General features: G+C 47.3%; 1 protein-coding gene across 1 annotated transcript in view; it reads left to right on the plus strand.

Moving 5' to 3' along the window:
* The first annotated feature begins 839 nt into the window (after positions 1 to 839).
* The window catches only part of PREX1 (phosphatidylinositol-3,4,5-trisphosphate dependent Rac exchange factor 1), a 166,599-nt gene continuing 140,582 nt past the window's right edge, over positions 840 to 26,856 (plus strand). Inside the window, exon 1 of the mRNA XM_069750829.1 lies at positions 840 to 1,501. Coding sequence (XP_069606930.1) covers positions 1,358 to 1,501 — 144 coding nt within the window. The 5' untranslated portion in view covers positions 840 to 1,357. The remainder of the gene's footprint in view (positions 1,502 to 26,856) is intronic.

Below are 26,856 nucleotides of genomic sequence, written 5' to 3' on the forward strand. Positions count from 1 at the left end.
CTGCACAACGCAAGTGTGAACCTAGCTATGTGACAGGTTTTCAGGTTTGACCCTGGACTTAGTGTTATTATTTTACAGGGAGGAAACAGGAATTGTGAAGAGGTTGTTGGAGCGGTTAACAACCTCTTTTAGCCATCCCACTGATTAATGAACATTTTTGTTTGCAATACATCTTCATCTGAAAGATATTTGGGCACTGTGATCGAACAAGTGTATGGGGCGGTCGGAAAAACGAAACATTTCATGGTTGGATTGTCATCTCAGGTGTATGGAGGCATTTAGCCAACAGTCCAGATGATGAACGTGATTGGGAATATCTGGAAATGACCAGATTGCACCATGTATCTAGGTGCTTAAATTGTCTGGAAATGTGTGTGTAATTGATCATCTCAAGGCCCCCCATCCAGATGCTGATAGTCATCAGTGATCTGTGTGTGGTGGAGACAGACCCCATATTGAGAGGGGGAGGGGATTCTCTTATCTCTGCAGCTTGCTAAACAGATGTATACAACATGCGCTGGACTCCTGTTGTGTTATTGTGAATGGGCAGCAGGGGGCAGAACTTTTCCAGATGTTATTTACATCTATACTGTACTCTTATCTAGAAATCTGCTACATGGTATCAGCAAACTCTTTTTTTCGGGTTCATGATCAGGGATCCTACAAGTAAATGATGAGTGAAGGCACATGGGAGAGAATGAGGCTCCTGCCCAACAACAGATCGATGTGATCTTACCATGAGCTTTTGTCATTCTGTGTGTCTTCTTATCATTGTGCACCTAAAAACAAGGGCAGGCTGGCTCTGAGAAAGCATGGAGCATGTGTGCCAACACTGGGGTGCACTTTGAGAGTGGTGATCGCATAGTGTGCAACAGCTCTGGTACCGGGGAGCCTGGCTCCGTCAGCGGGGTACAGCACCACTGGGCTCAGCTCTGTGCCCCTGCCCCGGGGACCCGTCCCGACATTGTGCCATAGGAAACGCAGAGCTACAATGTAGCGGAGCCGCCGGCGACAATAGGCTGAGAGATTTGGAGCGCACCTCCACCCTCCCCCATCCTGTATTGTGCGCTGTGCCTGAGCACAGAGAAGACGGAGACTCCCAGTGCTGGCGGCAGCAGCGGAGGAGAGTGGTCGTGGCAGCCACACCGGGCAGGGCATTACGGGGGGCGCTCCCTCCGCTGCGCACGATTTGGACATCGCTGTAAACTTTCCCCCAAGCTTTACACTGGACGACCCCTCACTAATCAGAGGACGATGCTTTCCCCAGTCCTCCCCGTGCAGGAGAGTGCACTGAGCCGTACATCGCAGCTGGGGCGGCACTGAGCAACCGCATCCCGAGCCCGGGTCACTGTGGGACATGGAAGCCGAGGAGCAGGCGAGCAGCGCGGAGACCGGCAGCAACAAGGACTCCGAGCGGCAGCTCCGGCTCCGGCTGTGCGTCCTCAACGAGATCCTGAGCACTGAGAGGGACTATGTGGGAACCCTGCGCTTCCTGCAGTCGGTGAGTAGCTGCACATGGTCTTTGTGTTGTTTGGAGCATGATTTGTGTGTGCTCCACCCTGCAACCAGAGCCGGGTTGTAAGCTCATCCTGCAACCTGTTCTGTGTCCTGCAACGAGAGCCCGTTTGCGAGCGCCGTCCTGCAACGAGAGCCCGTTTGCGAGCGCCGTCCTGCAACGAGAGCCCGTTTGCGAGCGCCGTCCTGCAACGAGAGCCCGTTTGCGAGCGCCGTCCTGCAACGAGAGCCCGTTTGCGAGCGCCGTCCTGCAACGAGAGCCCGTTTGCGAGCGCCGTCCTGCAACGAGAGCCCGTCTGCGAGCGCCGTCCTGCAACGAGAGCCCGTTTGCGAGCGCCGTCCTGCAAAGAGAGCCCGTTTGCGAGCGCCGTCCTGCAAAGAGAGCCCGTTTGCGAGCGCCGTCCTGCAACGAGAGCCCGTTTGCGAGCGCCGTCCTGCAAAGAGAGCCCGTTTGCGAGCGCCGTCCTGCAAAGAGAGCCCGTTTGCGAGCGCCGTCCTGCAACGAGAGCCCGTCTGCGAGCGCCGTCCTGCAACGAGAGCCCGTCTGCGAGCGCCGTCCTGCAACGAGAGCCCGTCTGCGAGCGCCGTCCTGCAACGAGAGCCCGTCTGCGAGCGCCGTCCTGCAACGAGAGCCCGTCTGCGAGCGCCGTCCTGCAACGAGAGCCCGTCTGCGAGCGCCGTCCTGCAACGAGAGCCCGTTTGCGAGCGCCGTCCTGCAACGAGAGCCCGTTTGCGAGCGCCGTCCTGCAACGAGAGCCCGTTTGCGAGCGCCGTCCTGCAACGAGAGCCCGTTTGCGAGCGCCGTCCTGCAACGAGAGCCCGTTTGCGAGCGCCGTCCTGCAACGAGAGCCCGTTTGCGAGCGCCGTCCTGCAACGAGAGCCCGTTTGCGAGCGCCGTCCTGCAACGAGAGCCCGTTTGCGAGCGCCGTCCTGCAACGAGAGCCCGTCTGCGAGCGCCGTCCTGCAACGAGAGCCCGTTTGCGAGCGCCGTCCTGCAAAGAGAGCCCGTTTGCGAGCGCCGTCCTGCAAAGAGAGCCCGTTTGCGAGCGCCGTCCTGCAACGAGAGCCCGTTTGCGAGCGCCGTCCTGCAAAGAGAGCCCGTTTGCGAGCGCCGTCCTGCAAAGAGAGCCCGTTTGCGAGCGCCGTCCTGCAACGAGAGCCCGTCTGCGAGCGCCGTCCTGCAACGAGAGCCCGTCTGCGAGCGCCGTCCTGCAACGAGAGCCCGTCTGCGAGCGCCGTCCTGCAACGAGAGCCCGTCTGCGAGCGCCGTCCTGCAACGAGAGCCCGTCTGCGAGCGCCGTCCTGCAACGAGAGCCCGTCTGCGAGCGCCGTCCTGCAACGAGAGCCCGTCTGCGAGCGCCGTCCTGCAACGAGAGCCCGTCTGCGAGCGCCGTCCTGCAACGAGAGCCCGTCTGCGAGCGCCGTCCTGCAACGAGAGCCCGTCTGCGAGCGCCGTCCTGCAACGAGAGCCCGTCTGCGAGCGCCGTCCTGCAACGAGAGCCCGTCTGCGAGCGCCGTCCTGCAACGAGAGCCCGTCTGCGAGCGCCGTCCTGCAACGAGAGGCCGTCTGCGAGCGCCGTCCTGCAACGAGAGCCCGTTTGCGAGCGCCGTCCTGCAAAGAGAGCCCGTTTGCGAGCGCCGTCCTGCAAAGAGAGCCCGTTTGCGAGCGCCGTCCTGCAAAGAGAGCCCGTTTGCGAGCGCCGTCCTGCAAAGAGAGCCCGTTTGCGAGCGCCGTCCTGCAAAGAGAGCCCGTTTGCGAGCGCCGTCCTGCAACGAGAGCCCGTTTGCGAGCGCCGTCCTGCAAAGAGAGCCCGTTTGCGAGCGCCGTCCTGCAAAGAGAGCCCGTTTGCGAGCGCCGTCCTGCAACGAGAGGCCGTCTGCGAGCGCCGTCCTGCAACGAGAGGCCGTCTGCGAGCGCCGTCCTGCAACGAGAGGCCGTCTGCGAGCGCCGTCCTGCAACGAGAGGCCGTCTGCGAGCGCCGTCCTGCAACGAGAGGCCGTCTGCGAGCGCCGTCCTGCAACGAGAGGCCGTCTGCGAGCGCCGTCCTGCAACGAGAGGCCGTCTGCGAGCGCCGTCCTGCAACGAGAGGCCGTCTGCGAGCGCCGTCCTGCAACGAGAGGCCGTCTGCGAGCGCCGTCCTGCAACGAGAGGCCGTCTGCGAGCGCCGTCCTGCAACGAGAGGCCGTCTGCGAGCGCCGTCCTGCTACGAGAGCCCGCGTGGGAGCGCCGTCCTGCTACGAGAGCCCGTGTGGGAGCGCCGTCCTGCAACGAGAGCCCGCGTGCGAGCGCCTTCCTGGAAACGCAAAATGTAGCAAAATGCTACAAAGGAAACTAAAATTTCCAATTTTGAATGAATCTGACTTAAAAAAAAAAAAACCACTGATCTATAACAGCTGATCGGCATAGTGCCCACTGTTGCACCCCCACCGATGAGCTATTGATAGCCTATTATAAAGATAGGTCATCATTGCAAAAAGTAGCGACCAACTTCTTTAAAAGGAGTCTTGTCTGCACAAAATGACTGTTCAAACCAAGCACAGGCTCTCAATGCACACTTTGTGTGGCTAAAAATTTAAGTGCACCTAACTTGTTTTCCCATCTCTGCCCTTCTCTGGCTTCACAGAGCCGGAGTTGTCAATCAAAGAAGGAGCGGAGATAGAGGGATAAGTAGGTGGGAAGGTGCAGTGAACTGATGGCCACATCAAGGGTACTCTGAGCACCTGTACTTAGTTTGAACAGTTATTCTGTCCTGACAGTCCTTGTAACCCTGTGTGTGCTCCACCTTGCAACCTAAACCTTTTATCTATGCCACACTGCAACTTGAGCATTGTACTTATTCTCCATCTCCTCTGTGCTTTCAGAAGGGTGCAGGCAGTTGTAATGTACAGGCAGTATACAGTGCCTTCTGAAAGTATTCGGCCCCCTGGAACTTTTCAACCTTCTCCCACATATCATGCTTCAAACATAAATATACCAAATGTTAATTTTTGGTGAAGAATCAACAATAAGTGGAACACAATTGTGAAGTTGAACAAAATTTATTGGTTATTTAAATTTTTTGGGGGAATTCAAAAACTGAATAGTGGGGCATGCAATATTATTCGGCTCCTTTACTTTCAGTGCAGCAAACTCACTCCAGAAGTTCATTGTGGATGTTGTCCTAAATGCCTAATGATAATAAATATAATCCACCTGTGTGTAATCAAGTCTCTGTATAAATGCACCTGCTCTGTGATGGTCTCAGGGTTCTGTTTGAATAAAGAGAGCATCATGAATACCAAGGAACACAACAGGCAGGTCCGTGATACTGTTGTGGAGAAGTTTAAAGCCTGATTTGGATACAAAATGATTTCCAAAACTTTGAACATCCCAAGGAGCACTGTGCAAGCGATCATATTGAAATGGAAGGAGTATCATACCACTGCAAATCTACCAACACCCGGCCGTCCCTCTAAACCAGTGTTTCCCAAACTCCAGTCCTCACGGACCCCACAGGTCATGTTCTCAGGATTTCCTTAGTATTGCACAGGTGGTGTAATTTTCATCAAGCCCTCAGAAATTCTCTCACCTGTGCAACACTATGGAAATCCTGAAAACATGACCTGTGGGGTCCGTGAGGACTGGAGTTTGGGAAACACTGCTCTAAACATTCATCTAAAATAAGGAGAAGACTGATCAGAGATGCAGCCAAGAGGCCCATGATCACTCTGGATGAACTGCAGAGATCTACAGCTGAGGTGGGACAGTCTGTCCATAGGACAACAATCAGTCGTACACTGCGGAAATCTGGCCTTTATGGAAGAGTGGCAAGAAGAAAGCCGTTTAGAGATAACCATAAAAAGTGTTGTTTAAAGTTTGCAACAAGCCACCTGGTAGACCCACCAAAACATTTGGAAGAAGGTGCTCTGGTAAGATGAGACCAAAATCAAACTTTTTGGCAACAATGCCAAACGATATGTTTGACGTAAAGGCACCACAGCTCATCACCCTGAACACACCATCCCCACTGTCAAACATGGTGGTGGCAGCATCATGGTTTGGGTCTGCTTTTCTTCAGCAGGGACAGAGGGAAGATGGTTAAAATTGATGGGAGGATGGATGGAGCCAAATACAGGACCATTCTTGAAGAAAACCTGTTGGAGTCTGCAAAAGACCTGAGACTGGGACGAGATTTGTCTTCCAACAAGACAATGATCCCAAACATAAAGCAAAATCTACAATGGAGTGGTTCACAAATAAACGTATCCAGGTGTTAGAATGGCCAAGTCAAAGTCCAGACCTCAATCCAATCGAGAATCTGTGGAAAGAGCTGAAAACTGCTGTTCACAAACGATCTCCATCAAACCTCACTGAGCTCGAGCTGTTTGCCACGGAAGAATGGGCAAGAATTTCAGTCTCTCGATGTACAAAACTGATAGAGACATACCCCAAGCGACTTGCAGTTGTAATTACAGGAAAAGATGTCGCAACAAAGTATTACGTAAAAGGGGCTGAATAATATTGCACGCCCCACTTTTCAGTTTTTGAATTTCCACAAAAATTTAAAATAACCAATAAATTTGGTTCAACTTCACAATTGTGTTCCACTTGTTGTTAATTCTTCACCAAAAATGTACATTTGGTATCTTTGAAGCATGATATGTGGGTAAAGGTTGAAAAGTTCCAGGGAGCCGAATACTTTTGCAAGGCACTGTAGATCTGTTATGTGGTGTGCTGGGTATATGTATTTACTAGTAAATCCTTCTCACAGGAGGGGAAATTGCACCAGCCCCCCCCCCCCCCTGACCCTGCTAAGTGTCTGTGTGTCTGTGTGGGTTGTGTGTCTGTGTCTTGCTGTTCGTGAATTGTTTTAAAAGGTTTTCCTTCTGGGTCCATAACTGGATTAAAGAGTCAGAGCAGCAGCTCTTGTGAAATCTGGGAGATTACATGCTGTGTCCTCCATTTGTCAACCATGAGGTCAAAAGGGATTCAAAGTAATCTGTCACTTTCTGCAGCCACGGTTTGGGTGCTGCTTTATTAACCTCAGCAGTGCTAGATTAGTGAGGATCTTTACTTATTTAAAAGGAGTAGTTTCATTGTTGGATGCTCCAGCCGAGGAGACTTCCGTTCACTCCATGTTTAGGTTTAACCCCTTCCCGACCTTTGACGCATACGCTGCGTCATGAAAGTCGGTGCCATTCCGACCCATGACGCAGCATATGCGTCATGGAAAGATCGCGTCCCTGCAGATCGGGTGAAAGGGTTAACTCCCATTTCACCCGATCTGCAGGGACAGGGGGAGTGGTAGTTTAGCCCAGGAGGGGTGGCTTCACCCCCTCGTGGCTACGATCGCTCTGATTGGCTGTTGAAAGTGAAACTGCCAATCAGAGCGATTTGTAATATTTCACCTAAAAAATGGTGAAATATTACAATCCAGCCATGGCCGATGCTGCAATATCATCGGCCATGGCTGGACACACTAATGTGCACCCACCCCACCCCTCCGATCGCCCCCCCAGCCCCCCGATCTGTGGTCCGCTCCCCTCGGTCCTGTGCTCCGCTCCCCCGTCCTCCTGCCCGCTCCCCCCGTGCTCCAATCACACCCCCCGTGCTCCAATCAAACCCCCCCGCACTCCGATCCCCCCCCCCGCACAGCGATCCCCCCCCCCGCACAGCGATTTTCCCCCCTCCCCCGCACAGCGATTTTCCCCCCCCCCCCGTGCTCCGATCCACCCGCCCGCACAGCGATCCCCCACTCCGTGTTCCGATCCACCCCCCCGTGCTCCGACCCCCCCCCCCCCCCTATACTTACCTAGCCTCCCGGGGACCGTCCGTCTGCTTTCCTGGGCGCCGCCATCTTCCAAAATGGCGGGCGCATGTGCAGTGCGCCCGCCGAATCTGCCGGCCGGCAGATTCGTTCCAGAGTGAATTTTGATCACTGAGATAGGTTATATCTCAGTAATCAAAATAAAAAAAAAAAGTAAATGACCCCCCCCCCCCCTTTGTCACCCCCATAGGTAGGGACAATAAAAAAATAATTTTTTTTTTTCCACTAAGGTTGGCGTAAGAACTAGGGGTAGGGGTAGGGGTAGGGTTAGGGTTAGGGGTAGGGTTAGGGTTTCGGTATGTGCACACGTATTCTGGTCCTCTGCGGATTTTTCCGCTGCGGATTTGATAAATCCGCAGTGCTAAACCGCTGCGGATTTATGGCGGATTTACCATGTTTTTTCTGCGCATTTCAATGCGGTTTTACAACAGCGATTTTCTATTTGAGCAGTTGTAAAACCGCTGCGGAATCCGCAGAAAGAAGTGACATGCTGCGGAATGTAAACCGCTGCGTTTCCGTGCAGTTTTTCTGCAGCATGTGTACAGCGATTTTTGTTTTCCATAGGTTTGCATTGAACTCTAAACTCATGGGAAACTGCTGCGGATCCGCAGCGTTTTCCGCAGCGTGTGCACATACCTTTAGAATTAGGCTATGTGCACACGGTGCGGATTTGGCTGCGGATCCGCAGCGGATTGGCCGCTGTGGATCCGCAGCAGAGTTCCATCAGGTTTACAGTACCATGTAAACATATGGAAAGCCAAATCCGCTGTGCCCATGGTGCAGAAAATACCGCACGGAAACGCTGCGTTGTATTTTCCGCAGCATGTCAATTCTTTGTGCGGATTCCGCAGCGTTTTACACCTGTTCCTCAATAGGAATCCGCAGGTGAAATCCGGACAAAAAACACTGGAAATCCGCGGTAAATCCGCAGGTAAAACGCAGTGCCTTTTACCCGCGGATTTTTCAAAAATGGTGCTGAAAAATCTCACACGAATCCGCAACGTGGGCATATAGCCTTAGGGTTAGGGTTGGAATTAGGGTTGTGGTTAGGGTTAGGGGTGTGTTGGGGTTACGGGTGTGTTGGGGTTAGGGTTGTGATTAGGGTTACGGCTACAGTTGGGATAAGGGTTAGGGGTGTGTTGGGGTTAGTGTTGGAGGTAGAATTGAGGGGTTTCCACTGTTTAGGCACATCAGGGGGTCTCCAAACGCAACATGGCGCCACCATTGATTCCAGCCAATCTTGTATTCAAAAAGTCAAATGGTGCTCCCTCACTTCCGAGCCCCGACGTGCACCCAAACAGTGGTTTACCCCCACATATAGGGTACCAGCATACTCAGGACAAACTGCGCAACAATTACTGGGGTCCAATTTCTCCTGTTACCCTTGTGAAAATAAAGAAATGCTTGCTAAAACATCATTTTTGAGGAAAGAAAAATGATTTTTTATTTTCACGGCTCTGCGTTGTAAACGTCTGTGAAGCACTTGGGGGTTCAAAGTGCTCACCACATATCTAGATAAGTTCCTTGGGGGGTCTAGTTTCTAAAATGGGGTCACTTGTGGGGGGTTTCTACTGTTTAGGCACACCAGGGGCTCTGCAAATGCAATGTGACGCCCGCAGACCATTCCATCAAAGTCTGCATTTCAAAAGTCACTACTTCCCTTCTGAGCCCCGACGTGTGCCCAAACAGTGGTTTACCCCCACACATGGGGTATCAGCGTACTCAGGAGAAACTGGACAACAACTTTTGGGGTCCAATTTCTCCTGTAACCCTTGGGAAAATAAAAAATTCTGGGCTAAATAATTATTTTTGAGGAAAGAAAACATATTTATTATTTTCACGGCTCTGCATTATAAACTTCTATGAAGCACTTGGGGGTTCAAAGTGCTCACCACACATCTAGATAAGTTCCTTTCGGGGTCTAGTTTCCAAAATGGGGTCACTTGTGGGGGGTTTCTACTGTTAAGCCACATCAGGGGCTCTGCAAACGCAACGTGACGCCCACAGAGCATTCCATCAAAGTCTGAATTTCAAAATGTCACTACTTCACTTCCGAGCCCCGGCATGTGCCCAAACAGTGGTTTACCCCCACATATGGGGTATCGGCGTACTCAGGAGAAACTGCACAACAACTTTTGGGGTCAAATTTCTCCTGTTACCCTTTGTAAAATAAAAAATTGCAGGCTAAAAGATCATTTTTGAGAAAATAATTTTTCTTTTTTAATTTTCATGGCTCTGCGTTATAAACTTCTGTGAAGCACTTGGGGGTTTAAAGTCCTCACCACACATCTAGATTAGTTCCTTTGGGGGTCTAGTTTCCAAAATGGGGTCATTTCTGGGGGATCTCCAATGTTTAGGCACACAGGGGCTCTCCAAACGTGACATGGTGTCCGCTAATGATTGGAGCTAATTTTCCATTTAAAAAGCCAAATGGCGTGCCATCCCTTCCGAGCCCTGCCGTGTGCCCAAACAGTGGTTTACCCCCACATATGAGGTATCGGCGTACTCGGGAGAAATTGCCCAACAAATTTTATGATCCATTTTATCCTACTGCCCATGTGAAAATGAAAAAATTGAGGCGAAAAGAATTTTTTTGTGAAAAAAAAGTACTTTTTCATTTTTACAGATCAATTTGTGAAGCACCTGAGGGTTTAAAGTGCTCATTAGGCATCTAGATAAGTTCCTTGGGGCGTCTAGTTTCCAAAATGGGGTCACTTGTGGGGGAGCTCCAATTTTTAGGCACACGGGGGCTCTCCAAACGTGACATGGTGTCTGCTAAAGAGTGGAGCCAATTTTTGATTCAAAAAGTCAAATGGCGCTCCTTCCCTTCCAAGCCCTGCCGTGCGCCCAAACAGTAGTTTACCCCCACATATGAGGTATCAGCGTACTCAGGACAAATTGGACAACAACTTTCGTGGTTCAGTTTCTCCTTTTACCATTGGGAAAATAAAAAAATTGTTGCTAAAAGATAATTTTTGTGACTAAAAAGATAAATGTTCATTTTTTCCTTCCATGTTGCTTCTGCTGCTGTGAAGCACCTGAAGGGTTAATAAACTTCTTGAATGTGGTTTTGAGTACCTTGAGGGGTGCAGTTTTTAGAATGGTGTCACTTTTGGGTATTTTCAGCCATATAGACCCCTCAAACTGACTTCAAATGTGAGGTGGTCCCTAAAAAAAATGGTTTTGTAAATTTCGTTGTAAAAATGACAAATCGCTGGTCAAATTTTAACCCTTATAACTTCCTAACAAAAAAAAATTTTGTTTCCAAAATTGTGCTGATGTAAAGTAAACATGTGGGAAATGTTATTTATTAACTATTTTGTGTCACATAACTCTCTGGTTTAACAGAATGAAAATTCAAAATGTGAAAATTGCGAAATTTTCAAAATTTTCGCCAAATTTCCGTGTTTATCACAAATAAATGCAGAATTTATTGACCTAAATTTACCACTAACCATTGCCCAATATGTCACGAAAAAAAAATCTCAGAACCGCTAGGATCCGTTGAAGCGTTCCTGAGTTATTACCTCATAAAGGGACACTGGTCAGAATTGCAAAAAACGGCAAGGTCTTTAAGGTCAAAATAGGCTGGGTCATGAAGGGGTTAAGGCTATGTGCACACTTTGCAGATTCCACTGCGGATTTTTCCGCAGCGGAATTGCAAAATCCGCAGTGAAAACCCATCGCGGTTTTTACTGCGGATTTATCGCGGTTTTTACTGCGTTTTCTTCTGCGGATTTTCAACTGCAGTTTTCTATTGGAGCAGCTGAAAATCCGCAGAAAAGAAGTGACATGCTGCGGAATGTAATCCGCAGCGTTTCCGCGCGGATTTTTCTGCAGCATGTGCACAGCGTTTTTTGTTTCCCATAGGTTTACATTGAAATGTAAACTCATGGGAAACTGCTGCGGATCCGCAGCGGTCAAATCCGCTGCGGATCCGCAGCAAAATCCGCAAAGTGTGAATATAGCCTAAAGGTACCGTCACACTAGACGATATCTCTAGCGATCCGTGACGTTGCAGCGTCCTCGCTAGCGATATCGTCCAGTGTGACAGGCAGCAGCGATCAGGCCCCTGCTGTGCTGTCGCTGGTCGGGGAAGAAAGTCCAGAACTTTATTTGGTCGCTGGACTCCCCGCAGGCATCGCTGAATCGGCGTGTGTGACACCGATTCAGCGATGTCTTCGCTGGTAACCAGGGTAAACATCGGGTAACTAAGCGCAGGGCCGCGCTTAGTAACCCGATGTTTACTCTGGTTACCATCCTAAAAGTAAAAAAAACAACTGCTATATACTTGCCTAACGCTGTCTGTCCCCGGCGCTGTGCTCTGCACTCCTCCTGTACTGTCTATGAGCGTCGATCAGCCGGAAAGCAGAGCGGTGACGTCACCGCTCTGCTTTCCGGCCGCTGTGCTCACAGCCAGTACAGGAGGAGTGCAGAGCACAGCGCTGGAGGACAGACAGCGGTAGGTAAGTATGTAGCGGTTGTTTTTTTTACTTTTAGGATGGTAACCAGGGTAAACATCGGGTTACTAAGCGCGGCTCTGCGCTTAGTTACCCGATGTTTACCCTGGTTACCGGCATCGTTGGTCGCTGGAGAGCTGTCTGTGTGACAGCTCTCCAGCGACCAAACAGCGACGCTGCAGCGATCCGGATCGTTGTCTGTATCGCTGCAGCGTCGCTAAGTGTGACGGTACCTTAAGGTACTCAGCAGAGAAGTTTCATATCCTTAAGCCCCCATTCATCTTTTGGAAACATAAAACAAGGGTTCAGGATTTGCTAGGGTTTAGGATTTGCTACATCTGCTTGTAGCCTGCAGTGTACTATATGAGGAGCAAAGAAAATCTAAGTATAGAAATACTATATTATGTCACAGAGTGTTAGGCTATGTGCACACGCTGCGGATTTTGCTGCGGATCCACAGTGGTTCCGCAGCTGCGGGTCCGCAGCAGTTTCCCATGCGTTTACAGTATAATGTAAACCTATGGGAAACACAATCCGCAGTGCCCATGCTGCGGAAAAAAACGAGCGGAAATGTAGCAGTTCATATTCCGCAGCATGTCAATTCTTTGTGCGGATTGCGCTGCAGTTTACACCTGCTCCTCAATAGGATTCCGCAGGTGTAGAACCGCAGTGGAATCCGCACTAATTCCGCAGGATATCCTCAGGTAAAACGCAGTGCCTTTTACCTGCGGATTTCACAAATCCGCTGCGGAAAAATCTACAGAGCTCCAAAATACGTGTGCACTTACCCTTATGGTCACCTCATCAGTATGTCAGTGTGCTATGATCCCATCGTTGCTGTGCCGGTGTACTAGTATGGTCCCATCGTCAGTGTCCTATGGTCACTGTGTCATTATGCTATAGTCACTGCTTCGGGGGTGCTCTGCTCACCACATCCCTACATTAGGGTGTTGTGGTTACTGCATCAGAATGCTGTGGTCACTACATTACTGTGTCAGGGTGCAATGGTCACCATGTCACTGCGTCAGGGTGCAATGGTCACCATGTCACTGCGTCAGGGTGGAATGGTCACCATGTCGCTGCACCAAGGTGCCATGGTCAGAGCTGTAGTCATCGTGTTAGTCTGTTATAGTGCTAGTAAGTCCTTCAGAGTGATGTGGTCACCATGTCATCACATCAGGGTGCTTTGGTCAGCTTGTCACTGTGCCAGGGTACTAAAGTCACCTTGTCACCTCTTTTAGAATGTTATGGTCTCTGTGTCAGGGTGGTAGTCAGCTTGTAACTGCCTCAGAAAGATGCTATCATCTTGTCACTGCATCATGGTACTGTGCTATCTGCATCCGGGTGTTGTGGTCCCCCAGTCTCTGTGTCACCATGCTGTGGTCAGTTCATCACTGTAGCATTTTGTGAAGTTAGGCTTGGTTGCCATTGCGTTAATGGGAAAGCGCTAACGGACAGCGTTGCACGGCGAAATTAACGCAGTGCAACGCGTCCGTTAGCGCTCCCATTCACGGCAATGGGAACGCGCAGCACTAGCGCGTGCCATGTTCGGCACGCGCTAGCGACGCGCCGGTGTTTCCCGGGGTTCTGCGAGAGCGGGGACGTTACCGCGACCCCGGGACGCGGCCCCATTAAAAACATTGCATAAGCGCTAGCGCTAAACGGGTTGCACTAACGCAATATGAACCTAGCCTTAGTCTTCTGCCCCCACTTTTCATGTCATTTTAGACTGTCAGTTCTGAAAATATTTCAAATAGGACTGGATCGGCTGCTTTTCTTGCATGTATAAGTCCTTAATTTTTTTTTTTTATATTTTCCTCTCGTATAGTGTTCCGTCTTCATTTAAATTGTCACTGTCTTCATGAGTGAAACAACCTCCACTGTGGTGAAATAACCTTTCTTGCATAAGAAGATCTTCTCAGGACTTCCTGTATATGACATGAGGACACTGAGAATAGACTTCCTCCTAATGCTGCATTGTATCAGATGAGAGGAAAGATAGCAAGCTCACATTATTACCTCTGCAAAATCCCTTCCTAACATATACTTTGAATTTCTCCGACTGGGTCATTCACGAGGTACCATTATCAATGAAACTGGTAGACCCATTCACACACTGTCCATACGGTCAGCAGGAGCCAGCACAAAGGAAGGGAACTGTCGCTTTATAACTTAGTGCCACATATCTTACTTCTCCACATAGACTGTAAATACAGGCCTGACTCCTCCGTCCTCGTAGACTGTGGGCACAGGCCTGACTTTTCCTGTAGAATTTGTGTGCAGGTTCTACTGAGACTGCGGGTCCTATGTCTCTTCATAGTCTTTATGTGCTGGTCCTACTTTTCACATACTGTCGGCAAGAGATATACTTTATAGACTGTGGGAGCATATTTTTATCTTTCTTCTTAGACAATGGGTGTAGGTCGTTTACACACAGATTGCGGTTTCATTCTTTTCTTCATAATCCACGAGGTAAAGTCCTATTTCCAGGACGTCCCTCCTGACAGCACCACCAGGAGGTTGTCCTTCTTATCCTTGATAGGGACAGGAACACAGAAGAGGTTAAATAGCCCCTCCCCATCTCCACCCCTCAGTGTTTTACCTGTCCCTATCAGGGACAGACGCAGAGGAGCGTTGGTGCGGCTTGCCGTACTGAAGATTCCAATAGCCGGTTGAGCAGGGCTCCCGGAGTGCCTTCATCCCTTCATCAGCGAAGGCTTGCTAATGCAGGCTGAGTCCGCAGGAACGCGCTGACACCGAGGGAGGTCCCTTAGCGCGGGTTGAGCTGTGTGCTCCCATCTTTGGCACATCCCTCTCCAGTGGGCTCTGCGCCTCAAGCTGCACACGGTCCATGCCGGTGGTGATCGATCCAGGCGCGCCATCGGACACGCCACGTCTCCCTGTATCAAAACTATCATCAGAGAGGAAGTACAGTCCACAGTATCGGCACTAATGCCAGTCGAATCCCCCCGCCCTAAGAAACCTAGGTGGGAACAGGATCTTAGCTCAGAAGAGGGTGAGCTTTCAGCTTACTCCATATCTGACTCCGTGGAGGGCAAATGCTCTTCAAATATCTTCCCAGAAGAAAGAAAGATACCTATTCTCTTCTGTGAACACGGACACACTACTGCAGGCCGTTAGAAACACCATGAAGGTGGAAGAGTCCACAGAACCCCTTACAGGGATGTTTGGCGGGCTCAGAGCTCGCAGGAACAGAGTGTTTCCCGTGAATCACCATATATAAGAGATGATTTTGGAAGAATGGGGTGACGTAGCAAAGAAGCTAGTAGTCCCAAGAGATTTTAGATACCATCTACCTTTTGATCCAGATGAAACCACAGTTTGGGAATCTGTGCCTAAAGTACAGTAGATATACCTGTAGCTAAGATCTCAGAAAAGACCGCCATACCATTTGAGGATTCCTCGGGTCTCAAAGACCCTATGGACAAAAGATCTGAAGATCTCCTCAAAAAGGCCATTATGAAAACAAATATTGCGGCCACCTCAGTTGCCAGGTCAATGTCGCTGTGGGTAGAAAAATTAGAAACCCAAATTAATAGTAAAACTCCCAGAGATGAAATCCTGAAGTCTACCACTCCTGAAGATGGCGACAGACTTTATGGCCGATGCTTCGGCAGAATCAGTGCACTTCGCTGCAAGAAACAACGCTTTATCTAACGCAGCAAGGAGAGCTCTGGCTCAGATCATGGTCGGGTGATACGTAGTTAAAAAACAAACTATGTTCAATACCCTTCTCTGGTCTTCATGTTTTCGGTCCAGTAGTGGACGAATTGCTTGAAAAAGCAGCAGATAAGAAGGGCTTTCCTGAAGAAAAACCAAAAAATACACAGTCCTTTCATAGAACTCGGTCCCATCCCAAACAAGACTATAGAGGGAAAGGGAAAGGCGGAAGATGGAGCTACCCGAAAGGGGGTAGAGGCAGGGGTACCTTTCAAGATCAGAAGCCAAGAACCAACAAACAATGACGTCAACTTAGTGGGTGGAAGACTTCAGTACTTACTACAGGGTTGGAAAAACATCACTCAAAACTCATGGATCTTAAGTTTGATAGAACGGGGGTACAGAATAGAATTCAGCCAAACACCTCCCAGAAGATTTTGCCAAACTCAAACCCAGTCATTATCGGTTCATCAGAGAATTCTAAAGGATATTCAGTAGCTTATCCAGATAAAAGCCATCATTCCGGTACCCCATTCTCAAAGGTTCAAAGGACACCATTCAAGTCTGTTCTCCATAAAGAAACCAAGCGGAGAATACCGTACGATTATAAACCTGAAACCTTTAAATCTATCAGTTGATTACAAACAGTTCAAGATGGAATCCCTCAAGTCTGTAATACCTCTAATCCAGAAGGGATCAGTAATGAGCACATTAGACCTAAAAAAGTGCCTACTACCAGGTTCCCATCTCCGCCTCACACCAACAGTATCTCAGATTTGCCATAAAAGACCGAGATCACATTCTACATTACCAGTTCACGTGCCTGCCATTCGACCTCTCGTCTGCTCCCAGAATATTCACCAAACTCATGGCAGAGGTGATGGCCTTCTTAAGGGGAAAAAAAGATCCTCATCATCCCTTATCTGGACGACATCCTGCTGATAGCAGACTCTCCTCAACAGATGGAACAGAACTTAACAGCGATGTCACTCTTAAAAAGCCTAGGATGGCTAATAAATCTTAAAAAATCAAACCTCAGACCCGAAACAAGGAAATTATTTCTCGGAGTGATTCTAGACTCAGTTCAGGAACATACGTACCTCCCGCATCACAAGCAGGAATCATTCAAAAAAAGAGTTCCTAATATTACAGAAGCAAAAGCAAACATCCAAAAGAAAGGCCATGCGGGTACTGGGCTTAATGACATCTTTCATTTCCAGCGTTCAGTGGAGTCAATATCACTCAAGACCCCTGCAGCAGGATATTCTCTCACTTTGGGACGGCAGAGACGTAACCCTGGACAACATAGTGCGCCTATCCCTAGACGCAAAGAGTTCACTGTCATGGTGGACCATAACAAAGAATCTTGAGAAAGGAAGGCCTTGGAGAACATCTCCATGTGTAAGCATCACTACAGATGCAAGCCTCTGCGGCTGGGGAGCCCACATAGAAGAGGACTACTCTCAAGGGACTTGGCCTGCTTCAGTACGAAGCAGGTCTTCAAATTACAGGGAACTCAGGGCAGTCTAGGAAGCCTTAACAACATTCCAGGAAAAATTAAAAGATCAGCACATCTGTGTCTTTTCAGACAACTCAACGACAGTAGCCTTTCTACTTCATCAAGGAGGTCCAAAACATCGTCACTTACTGGACCTGCCAGATACAATATTCTCCTGGGCAGAACATAGTCAAATCAATAACCGCAGTTCACCTAAAAGGCACCGAAAACCAGGTAGCCGACTTTCTGAGCAGACAGAAATTATGCCCCACAGAATGGTGCTTAAACGAGGAAATCTTCCTCCAACTAACCCAACATTGGGGTTTCCCGGAAGTAGATCTGTTCGCCTCAAGGAAGAATACAAAAACACAAAGGTTCTTTTCGCTGAATCCAGGAGACAGACCGTCAGGAATAGACGCATTGGATCAAAATTGGGACATGAATTTGGCACACACTTTTCCTCCGTTGGCTCTAATACCGAGATTATTGAGGAAGATCCAGGAGAGCCAGACATCAGTTATATTGATAGTCCCATACTGGCCCAAAAGGAGCTGGTTTCCTCTACTGAAATGGATGTCTTTGGAGGATCCAATCTATCTACCAGTAAGACCGGACCTTTTATCTCAGGGCCCTCTAGTTCATCAAAACCCGGGTCTACTACAATTATCAGCATGGATCCTGAAAAAGAAATCCTAAGATCAAAAGGCCTCTCGGAACCAGTCATTGCCACTATCCAGAACAGTAGGAAACCTGTAACTTCCGCAATATACAGGAAAATATGGAAGAAATTTTGTTCCCAGAGCACAGCCCCTGTGACGGTCTCTCAGGGTCCAGATATTCCAAAAATTCTAGACTTTCTCCAGTCAGGCTTTGATAAATGACTAAGGCCTAGTACATTAAAGGTACAGATCTCAGCCCTCAGTTCCTTCTATGACTTCCAGCTATCCTCCCATCCATGGATAGTGCGATTTGTTAAGGCCATTCAAAGACTTAGGCCTACAATTCGCAGTTCAGTGCCTCCCTGGGATCTAAACCTGGTGTTAAATGAACTTTGTAAGGAACCATATGAGCCACTAGCTCAAGCAGACTTAAGAGCCGTAACCTTTAAAGCTCTCTTCTTGGTGGCAATAACTTCAGCGAAACGTATCGGTGAGATCCAATCTTTATCCATCAAAGATCCATACTTAAAGGTCCAGGATGATTGTATCATCCTTAAACTAGACCCCTGGTTTCTTCCTAAGGTAGTCTCTGACTTCCATAGAAGTCAAGAAATTGTTTTACCCACATTTTGCCAAAACTACAGTAATGACAAAGAGTGTTCTCTTCACGCTTTAGATGTCAAAAGGACAATTCTACACTACCTAAAGATCACAAATGATTGGAGAATGGACTCCAACCTCTTCATCCAGATGGCAGGAAGAAATAAAGGGAAGAAAGCATCCAAAGCTACTCTAGCTAGATGAAGTCTACCATCTCGGCAGGAAGAACCCCTCCAGAAAGCCTCAAGGCACACTCGCTGAGAGCAATCTCGGCCTCATGGGCAGAAAGCGCTGAGGCCTCTATGGACCAAATATGCAAAGCTGCTACATGGTCAAAATCAAATACCTTCTGTAGGCATTACATATTAGATGTAACAGTAAACCAACAAACTGCATTTGGGAGGAAAGTCCTCCAAGCTGTAATCCCGCCCTAAGTGAAATAGGAGTTATTGGTATTTCTCCTGGTGGTGCTGTCAGGAGGGACGTCCTGGAAAGTAGGAATTAGTCCTACCGGTAATAGTGTTTCCAGGAGTCCATCATGATAGCACCCCTTATATACCCTCCCTTGAGTTCCTGTCTATGTGATGTAAACATGTGTAGAGAGGAATTTCAATAAAATAGAGTTGCATCCATCCTGGTGTGGTACTTCGAAAAAATCACTGAGGTGGGGATGGGCTATTTAACCTCTTCTGTGTTCCTGTCCCTATCAAGGATAAGAAGGATAACCTCCTGGTGGTGCTGTAATGATGGACTCCTGGAAACACTATTACCGGTAGGACTAATTCCTACTTTCTCATAGACTGTGAATGCACTTCCAATTTTTTCTTATAGGTCTACACCATGTAGACCGCAGGCACAGGTCTTCCTTTTATTCCTTTTACAAGCAACAGCCAAGCTTCAATGAAAATATAGAGCCTGCCGCCATCTGTGTTGGCCAATTATTGTGCCCTGAAAATTCATGGACATTATTACTACTATTTTTGCAGTACTCTGTGATTGTCCTCTGGAGACTTCCTGACACATTGGAAAGGGGGAAGGTAGGACTGAGTGAACATCTGTGATGTTCACTCTTTTTGGTTCAAAACGCAAGTGATACATGTAATGATGCGCTTGTACCTTTAAGATGGTTCTCAGCATGGTAGTTTACAGGCCTGGACCTGGCTCGGGGCTCGTTTCGTGCTGCCTGTTTATCTCGTCTCTAAAGCTGCCTCGCCCAAGTGGCACAGGGCCCTGTAGACCAGAGCGAGGAGCGAAGTTGTGGTTTCTGCTTTTTCTTTTTTTTTGTTTCACCTACTTCTAACTCTGAAGTCTAAAAACAGAAGAAAAAGTATTTTTTTTTCTGCTGTGGGTGGGATCCCTGCTGTGATTCAGAAAATAAAGTCTGGTTCTGACGCTGGGTGCCTCATACCACATAATGTCACTGGTTTTATACATGCAGATAATGATTATTTGCCCTTTTAGATTTCTTTCCTATTCCCTCTGACCTACAGATTTCCTGGTTTATCATGTGTAGAACTATATCATTTTACAGAACAGAATAGGTCGATGTCTCACATGTAGGATAGAGGGTGATTCGTTGGAACAGTGTTGCATTGGCATCATCCCCAGGAGCTGCTCATTACTTATAATAATAATCTTTTTATTTATATAGTGCCAACTTTTTCCGTAGTGCTTTACAGTTTGCACAGATTATCATTTCTGTTCCCGGTGGGGCTCACAATCTTCATTCCCTATCGATATGTCTTTGGAATGTGGGAGGAAACTGGAGTACCCGGAGGAAACCCATGAAAACACGGGGAGAACATACAAACTCCTTGCAGATGTTTTCCTTAGTGGGATTTGAACCCAGGACCCCAGCGCTACAAGGCTTCAGTGCTAACCACTGAGCCACCGTGCTGCTCCTTACCTGCCCCTTACCCTAATGTCCTATCAGTGTTATTAATGTGACTGCAAATAGAAGTGGAGAATCCACCTGGTTCTCATATGTGGCTTCATCTGCGTGGTGGTCCAGGACGTATAGGACGTGAATCATTCTGTTCCTTATTTGGTAGTTTGCTTATTGCAGGATGCAGCAATCATTGAGAAAATGTGGCGATGTTGGAGATGTATTTTACCAGTATAAGGTCCCAGTAATTAGAGGATTTAGTGCAATGTGAGGTTTACGCTGATGACTATTGCGATCTGCCGAAGGCTGTGAGCATTCCCCTGGGCTGTGTACTCTTCGTACTGTAGTCGGAGTTCAATGTGCAATTTACCAACTCCCGGCATGTATTTTACTTACTATATCTTATCATTCCTATCCCAAGAGCTGACCATTTTGTTTAATTTTAGGCTGTGTGCACACGTTGTTGATTTTTTGCGGTTTTTTTTCCGCATTTTTTCGCTATAAAAACGCTATAAAACCGCAAAAAAAGGCATACATTATGCATCCCATCATTTAGAATGAATTCCGCAATTTTTGTGCACATGATGCGTTTTTTCCACGAAAAAAGCGCATCGCGGTAAAAAACGCAGCATGTTCATTAATTTTGCGGGTTTTTTTTTTTTTGTGGATTTCCCACTATATAATGCATTGCGAAATGTCTAGAAAAATCCTCAAAAAAAAAAAACGCACCAAAGACGCGCAGAAAATTTCAGGTTTTTCTCAGGAAATTTCAGCTAGAAATCCTGAACGTGTGCACATAGCCTTAATCCTTGCCTTTGTTAATCTACGGTGTGTTTTGTTTTTGTTTTAAACTGCGGCATGTCAATTCTATCAGTTTTTTGCTGCATTTTTACCTATTCACTGCAATGCATAAAAAGCGCATACAAATGCAAAAGAAACCATGAAAAACGCATAAAAAAGCATGCAATGTGCACAGCATTTTTTCCTGCCAACACTGTGTTTTTCCATGCTGAAAAGGCACTGTGTGGACATGACCTAAGCGTTTCCAAACCTTAGTAATTGACGGTCATGAATGCCGGAGCTGCTTGGATTAGAGGAGTGTCGCCTCCATGAGGCCTCGGCTGTCGCAAGCGTGCCGCTGTCTTAATGACTTTTGCAGATAAGAAAATCTGCGTAACTCTGGACACTTCACAGTTTTCACGTCTGTTTTTTTCCAGTCAGGTGGAAGCCGAATAACATTCTCCCTCCAGGTTACTGTCTGGTTCTGCTTTATCCCATTGCATCATGCACAGAAGTCTGGAGATCAGGCCTGGAAGTGTCCCAGAGGGCGTTGATGCTTGAAAGAGGATGCAAGGGCAGTGAAAACCTCACAGTGGCCAATGCTGTGTGTAAAAATGTTATTTTTCTCAGCAATAATACTGGAAATAATTGTGAAGTAGTCTGCTTTATAATCCGCACCATCCACCATTAGCACTTTAGATAATGTGTGCCGTCCACCAGTAGTATCTTACATAATAATGGCCATCCACTTGTAGAATTTTGTATAATGAGCGTCAACCATCTGTGGCATTTTGCATAATGTGAGCCATCCACCTGTAGTATCTTACGTAATGTGTGCCATCCACCTGGAGCATCTTACATAATGTGAGGCATCCGCCTGTAGCATCTTACATAATGTGTACCATCTACCTGTAGCATCTTAAGTAATGAGAGGCATCCGCCTGTAGCATCTTACATAATGTGTACCATCTACCTGTAGCATCTTACATAATGTGAGGCATCCACCTGTAGCATCTTACGTAATGAGAGGCATCCACTTGTAGCATCTTACATAATGTGAGGCATCCGCCTGTAGCATCTTACGTAATGAGGCATCCACCTGTAGAGTTTTACATAATTAAGGCCACCTACCTGTAGCAGCTTATATAATGTGAGCCATCCACTTGTAACATCTTGAATAATGTGGGCCATTCACCTATGTGATCTTACATAATGCATGACATCCACTTGTAGTATCTTGCATAAGGAGGGCCATCCACCCAGGCCTGTGGAATCAGTAAGCCAAACTTCTGACTCCTCAAACTTCCTTGACTCCAGACTCTTGACTCCACAGCACTGGTCACTACTGAGCATGTACATAAAGTGCAGCGCAGATTCATCTCACCTAAAAAGCTGAGATCCTTAGATCAGGAATAGAATAGACATTTATAGGACATTTCATAAGTTTCCCAAATACTTATGAAAAATGTACAGCACACACTGCATTAAACTACGGTACCCAATTTATTATATTATTTAGGAGTCAGTCGGTCCATTTTATACCGACTCCACTAAAATGGACACAGACTCCCAACTCCACATCCCTGCATCCACCTGTAGAATCTTACCTAATACGTGCCATCCACCTTTAGCATCTTACATAATGTGTTCCATCCACTTATAGCATCTTATATAATGTGAGGCATCCGCCTGTAGCATCTTACATACTGTGCGCCATAAAACTCTAACATCTTATATAATAATGGCCATCCACCTGTAACACCTTACATAACGAGTGCTATCCACCTGTAGCATCTTATATAATGAGGGCCTTCCACCTGTATCATCTTACATAATGAGGGCCATCCACCTGTAGCGTCTTACTTAATGAGGGCCTTCCACCTGTAGCATCTTATAAAATGAGGGCCATCCACCTGTAGCATCTTATATAATGAGGGCCATCCACTTGTAGCATCTTATATAATGAGGGCCATCCACCTGTAGCATCTTACATACTGTGCACCATACTAACATCTATATATATAATTGTCTAAGGGGTACTTCCGTCTTTCTGTCTGCAACTTCCATAACGGAAATCCCGCGTTGCTGATTGGTCTCACCAGCTGTCTCTCATTGCTGCCGCGACCAATCAGCGACGGGCACAGTCCGATTAGTCCCTCCCTACTCCCCTGCAGTCAGTGCCCGGCGCCCGCATGCTCCCATCCAGTCACCGCAGTCAGTGCCCGGCACCCGCATGCTCCCCTCCAGTCACCGCAGTCAGTGCCTGGCGCCCGCATGCTCCCCTCCAGTCACCGCTCACACAGGGTTAATGCCAGCGGTAACGGACCGCGTTATGCCGCGGGTAACGCACTCAGTAACCGCTACTATTAACTTTGTGTGTCCCCAACTTTTTACAAGAGTAAAAAGATGTAATGTTAAAAATAATAAAAAAACAAAAAACATGCTATACTCACCCTCCGTAGTCCGCCGAGCCGCGCGCGGCCTCCGCCATCTTCCGTTCCCAGAGATGCATTGCGAAATTACCCAGAAGACTTAGCAGGTGAGTATATAACTATTTTTTTGTTTTAATTATTTTTTTTTTTAACAGGAATATGGTGCCCACACTGCTATATACTACGTGGGCTGTGTAATATACCGCGTGGCTGCTATATACTACCTGGCCAGTGTTATATACTGTGTGTGCTGTGCTATATATTACATGGCCAGTGTTATATACCGCGTGGCTGCTATATACTACCTGGCCAGTGTTATATACTGCGTGTGCTGTGCTATATATTACGTGGCCAGTGTTATATACTGCGTGGCCAGTGTTACATACTACGTCGCCTGTGTTATATACTGCGTGGCTGCTATATTATTATTATTTATTTATATGGCACCATTGATTCCATGTGGTGCTGTACATGAGAAGGGGTTACATACAAGTTACAGATATCACTTACAGTAAACTAACCAACAATGACAGACTGATACAGAAGGGCGAGGACCCTGCCCTTGCGAGCTTACATTCTACAGGATTATGGGGAAGGAGACAGTAGGTTGAGGGTTGCAGGAGCTCCGGTGTTGGTGAGGTGTATATATATACTGCGTGGGCTGTGTTATATAGTACGTGGGCTGTGTTATATACTGTTTGGGCTGTGTTATATGTTGCGTGGCCTGTATTAACGCATCGGGTATTCTACAATATGTATGTGTATGTGGCACAGGCCACATCGCATTTGTCTGCTATATACTACATGGCTCCGATATACTACGTGGCCTGTGCTATATACTATGGCTGCTACATACATACATACATACATACATACATACATACATACATACATACATACATACATACATATTCTAGAATACCCGATGCGTTAGGCTGCCGTCACACTAGCAGTATTTGGTCAGTATTTTACAATAGTATTTGTAAGCCAAAACCAGGAGTGGGTGATAAATGCAGAAGTGGTGCATATGTTTCTATTATACTTTTCCTCTATTTGTTCCACTCCTGGTTTTGGCTCACAAATACTGATGTAAAATACTGACCAAATACTGCTAGTGTGACAGCAGCCTTAGAATCGGGCCACCATCTAGTCTTATATAATAAGGGCCATCCACCTGTAATACCTTACAAAACGATGGCCATCCGCCTGTAGCATCTTATATAATGAAGGCCATCCGCCTGTAGCATCTTATATAATGAAGGCCATCCACCTGTAGCATCTTATATAATGAGGGCCTTCCATCTGTAGCATCTTATATAATGCACAACATCCACCTGTAGCATCTTATATAATGAGGGCCATCCATCTGTAGCATCTTATATAATGAGGGCCTTCCACCTGTAGCATCTTATATAATGAGGGCCATCCACCTGTAGCATCTTATATAATGCATGACATCCACCTGTAACATCTTACATAATGAGGGCCACCTACCTGTAGCATCTGACATAATGCACGCCACCTACAACCCCCAACACAGTGTGTGCCAGCTTTCTGTAGAATCCTATATATATGTTATTAATCTGTAGGGTCCATACTTGTTATCACTGATAGTGGAGTAGGGTAGTAGAGATGTTTGGGTCCACTGTTTAGCAGAGTTGCTTTTACTTTGGATTCTTCCGATGGTTGACAGTTTACATGTTCTTGGCAGTGGAAGGGTCACTCTGAGCCAAGTTATATTTCTACAAAGCTTATGAAGAAATGTGGAATTTATTATCTATTACCCAACCAGAGTCTTCGATATGGAGTGCAAATTTAAATGTATAAAAGCTTATAAAAAGTAGATGTTCTCTGGCTGAGGAACTTACACTCGTATTGCTGGGGACACAAGTCTGGATAGCAGGGACAGGCAGGAAGGCCGGCCAATTATCTCTGCTAGACATCTATGCCCCACCTGGACCCAGGCCAGAAACTGATAAACGTTAAAGATGGAAGTTCACATCAGCAAGGGCACTTGATCGTGTTACAGACTCCACAGAAAGGAAACCCGAATCTTCCTTCTGTTCTCCTCTTCCTTTAACCTCTTAGCAAACTGCTGCCGGATAGTGGTGATCCGATTTGGACCAGAATCTGAGAGTATGCGCTTGCCTTGGGGTAAAATCATCAATCGCCCAACCCCCGTGGGCTGATTTTGTAAATTAGTGAATGTGATCTAACTGGTTGGCCTGACCCCATCATCATTCCATATAAAGAACCTGCTCACACACAAGAGCAAATAGACTAAAAATGTTACCGGTAGTGTCAACATAAACAAAATCCTTATCCAATTAAAAAAGAAAATACACTTTATAACTATGAAGAAGGAAAATTCATGCACAATTCTTGATTCTAACAATAATTACAAATAGTGGCACTCATATTGTGAGTCATTTATTAAGCCACATATAAAGCCAAGACTAAATGAGTCAGGGAGGTGGGGGAAACAGAAAGCAAACCTCAATGCTTTCACTAATATTTTTGACCCTGTTATTCACCCTACCTGATCAGAGATTGGCACCCTAGGTAAAGTACGCAAGTTATGGTGCCCCCGTTCAGTCGTCTCACCCTATTAAACCCTAGGGAGTCCTGCAAACTACAACCCCTCACGGAGAAAGGATGGAGACAATACGTAATTCCTATGACAATCTGCAACCAATATACAAGTAATAAAGTGACAAAGTTCAGGGTTAATAAATTAATGACAAATTCACCTCCTCAGACCACTCCATGTCCTCTAAAGGTTAATAGTCTGGACTAACTTGATGTTGCCATGACTTCTGCAATCCGCTTCTTTCATGCACATGTCATAAATGATTTATTGTGAATTGACCACTTTATTGCATCCATTACAGAGGCAGAACATGAAGTTCCTGGGCCCCAATGCAGAATCCATAACAGGTTCCTCCCCCATATGTGATATGTCATTATTGCTGATCTCCTGTGGTGTTTGGGTGCCTTTTGCATCTCGGTGAAGTCCCTGGTTCATAATTTGATGCCCCATTTGCTATCAAGATTACAGTTGATATGTGCATATTTTAGATCAGGGGTTTCTGCTCTGGTCATATATGGGGGAACCTGCTGATTACTGACAGAATTACACTGTTTCTATTACTTCTGACATTTGTTTTGGGTTTTGGAGATCTGTTTATTCTGCTGTGTCCTCATGTCATCTTTTTCCTCTTCCTCCTGATTCTTTGCCTCGTTCGCTTCCACATCTTTTGTCTTCCTGTTGTATTTTCCTGCGCTTGCGTGTTGTGTTCTCCCACATCTTTCCCAACTTCCGCTTGCATGCATCCCCTCTTCTTCCTCCTGCGGCTTTTCCTCAACTTCCTTCTACGCCTTTTCTCCATCTTCCTCCTGCGCCTTTCCCCCCAATCTTCCTCTTGCACTATTTCCACCCACTCTCCCTCTTGCACTATTTCCCCCAATCTTCCTCTTTTGCCTTTTCACCCCATCTTCCTTTTGCGCCATTTCCCCCACATCTTGCACCTGTGTCTTTT

Source organism: Ranitomeya imitator, chromosome 2, assembly GCF_032444005.1.
Source record: "Ranitomeya imitator isolate aRanImi1 chromosome 2, aRanImi1.pri, whole genome shotgun sequence".
NCBI lineage: Eukaryota > Metazoa > Chordata > Amphibia > Anura > Dendrobatidae > Ranitomeya > Ranitomeya imitator.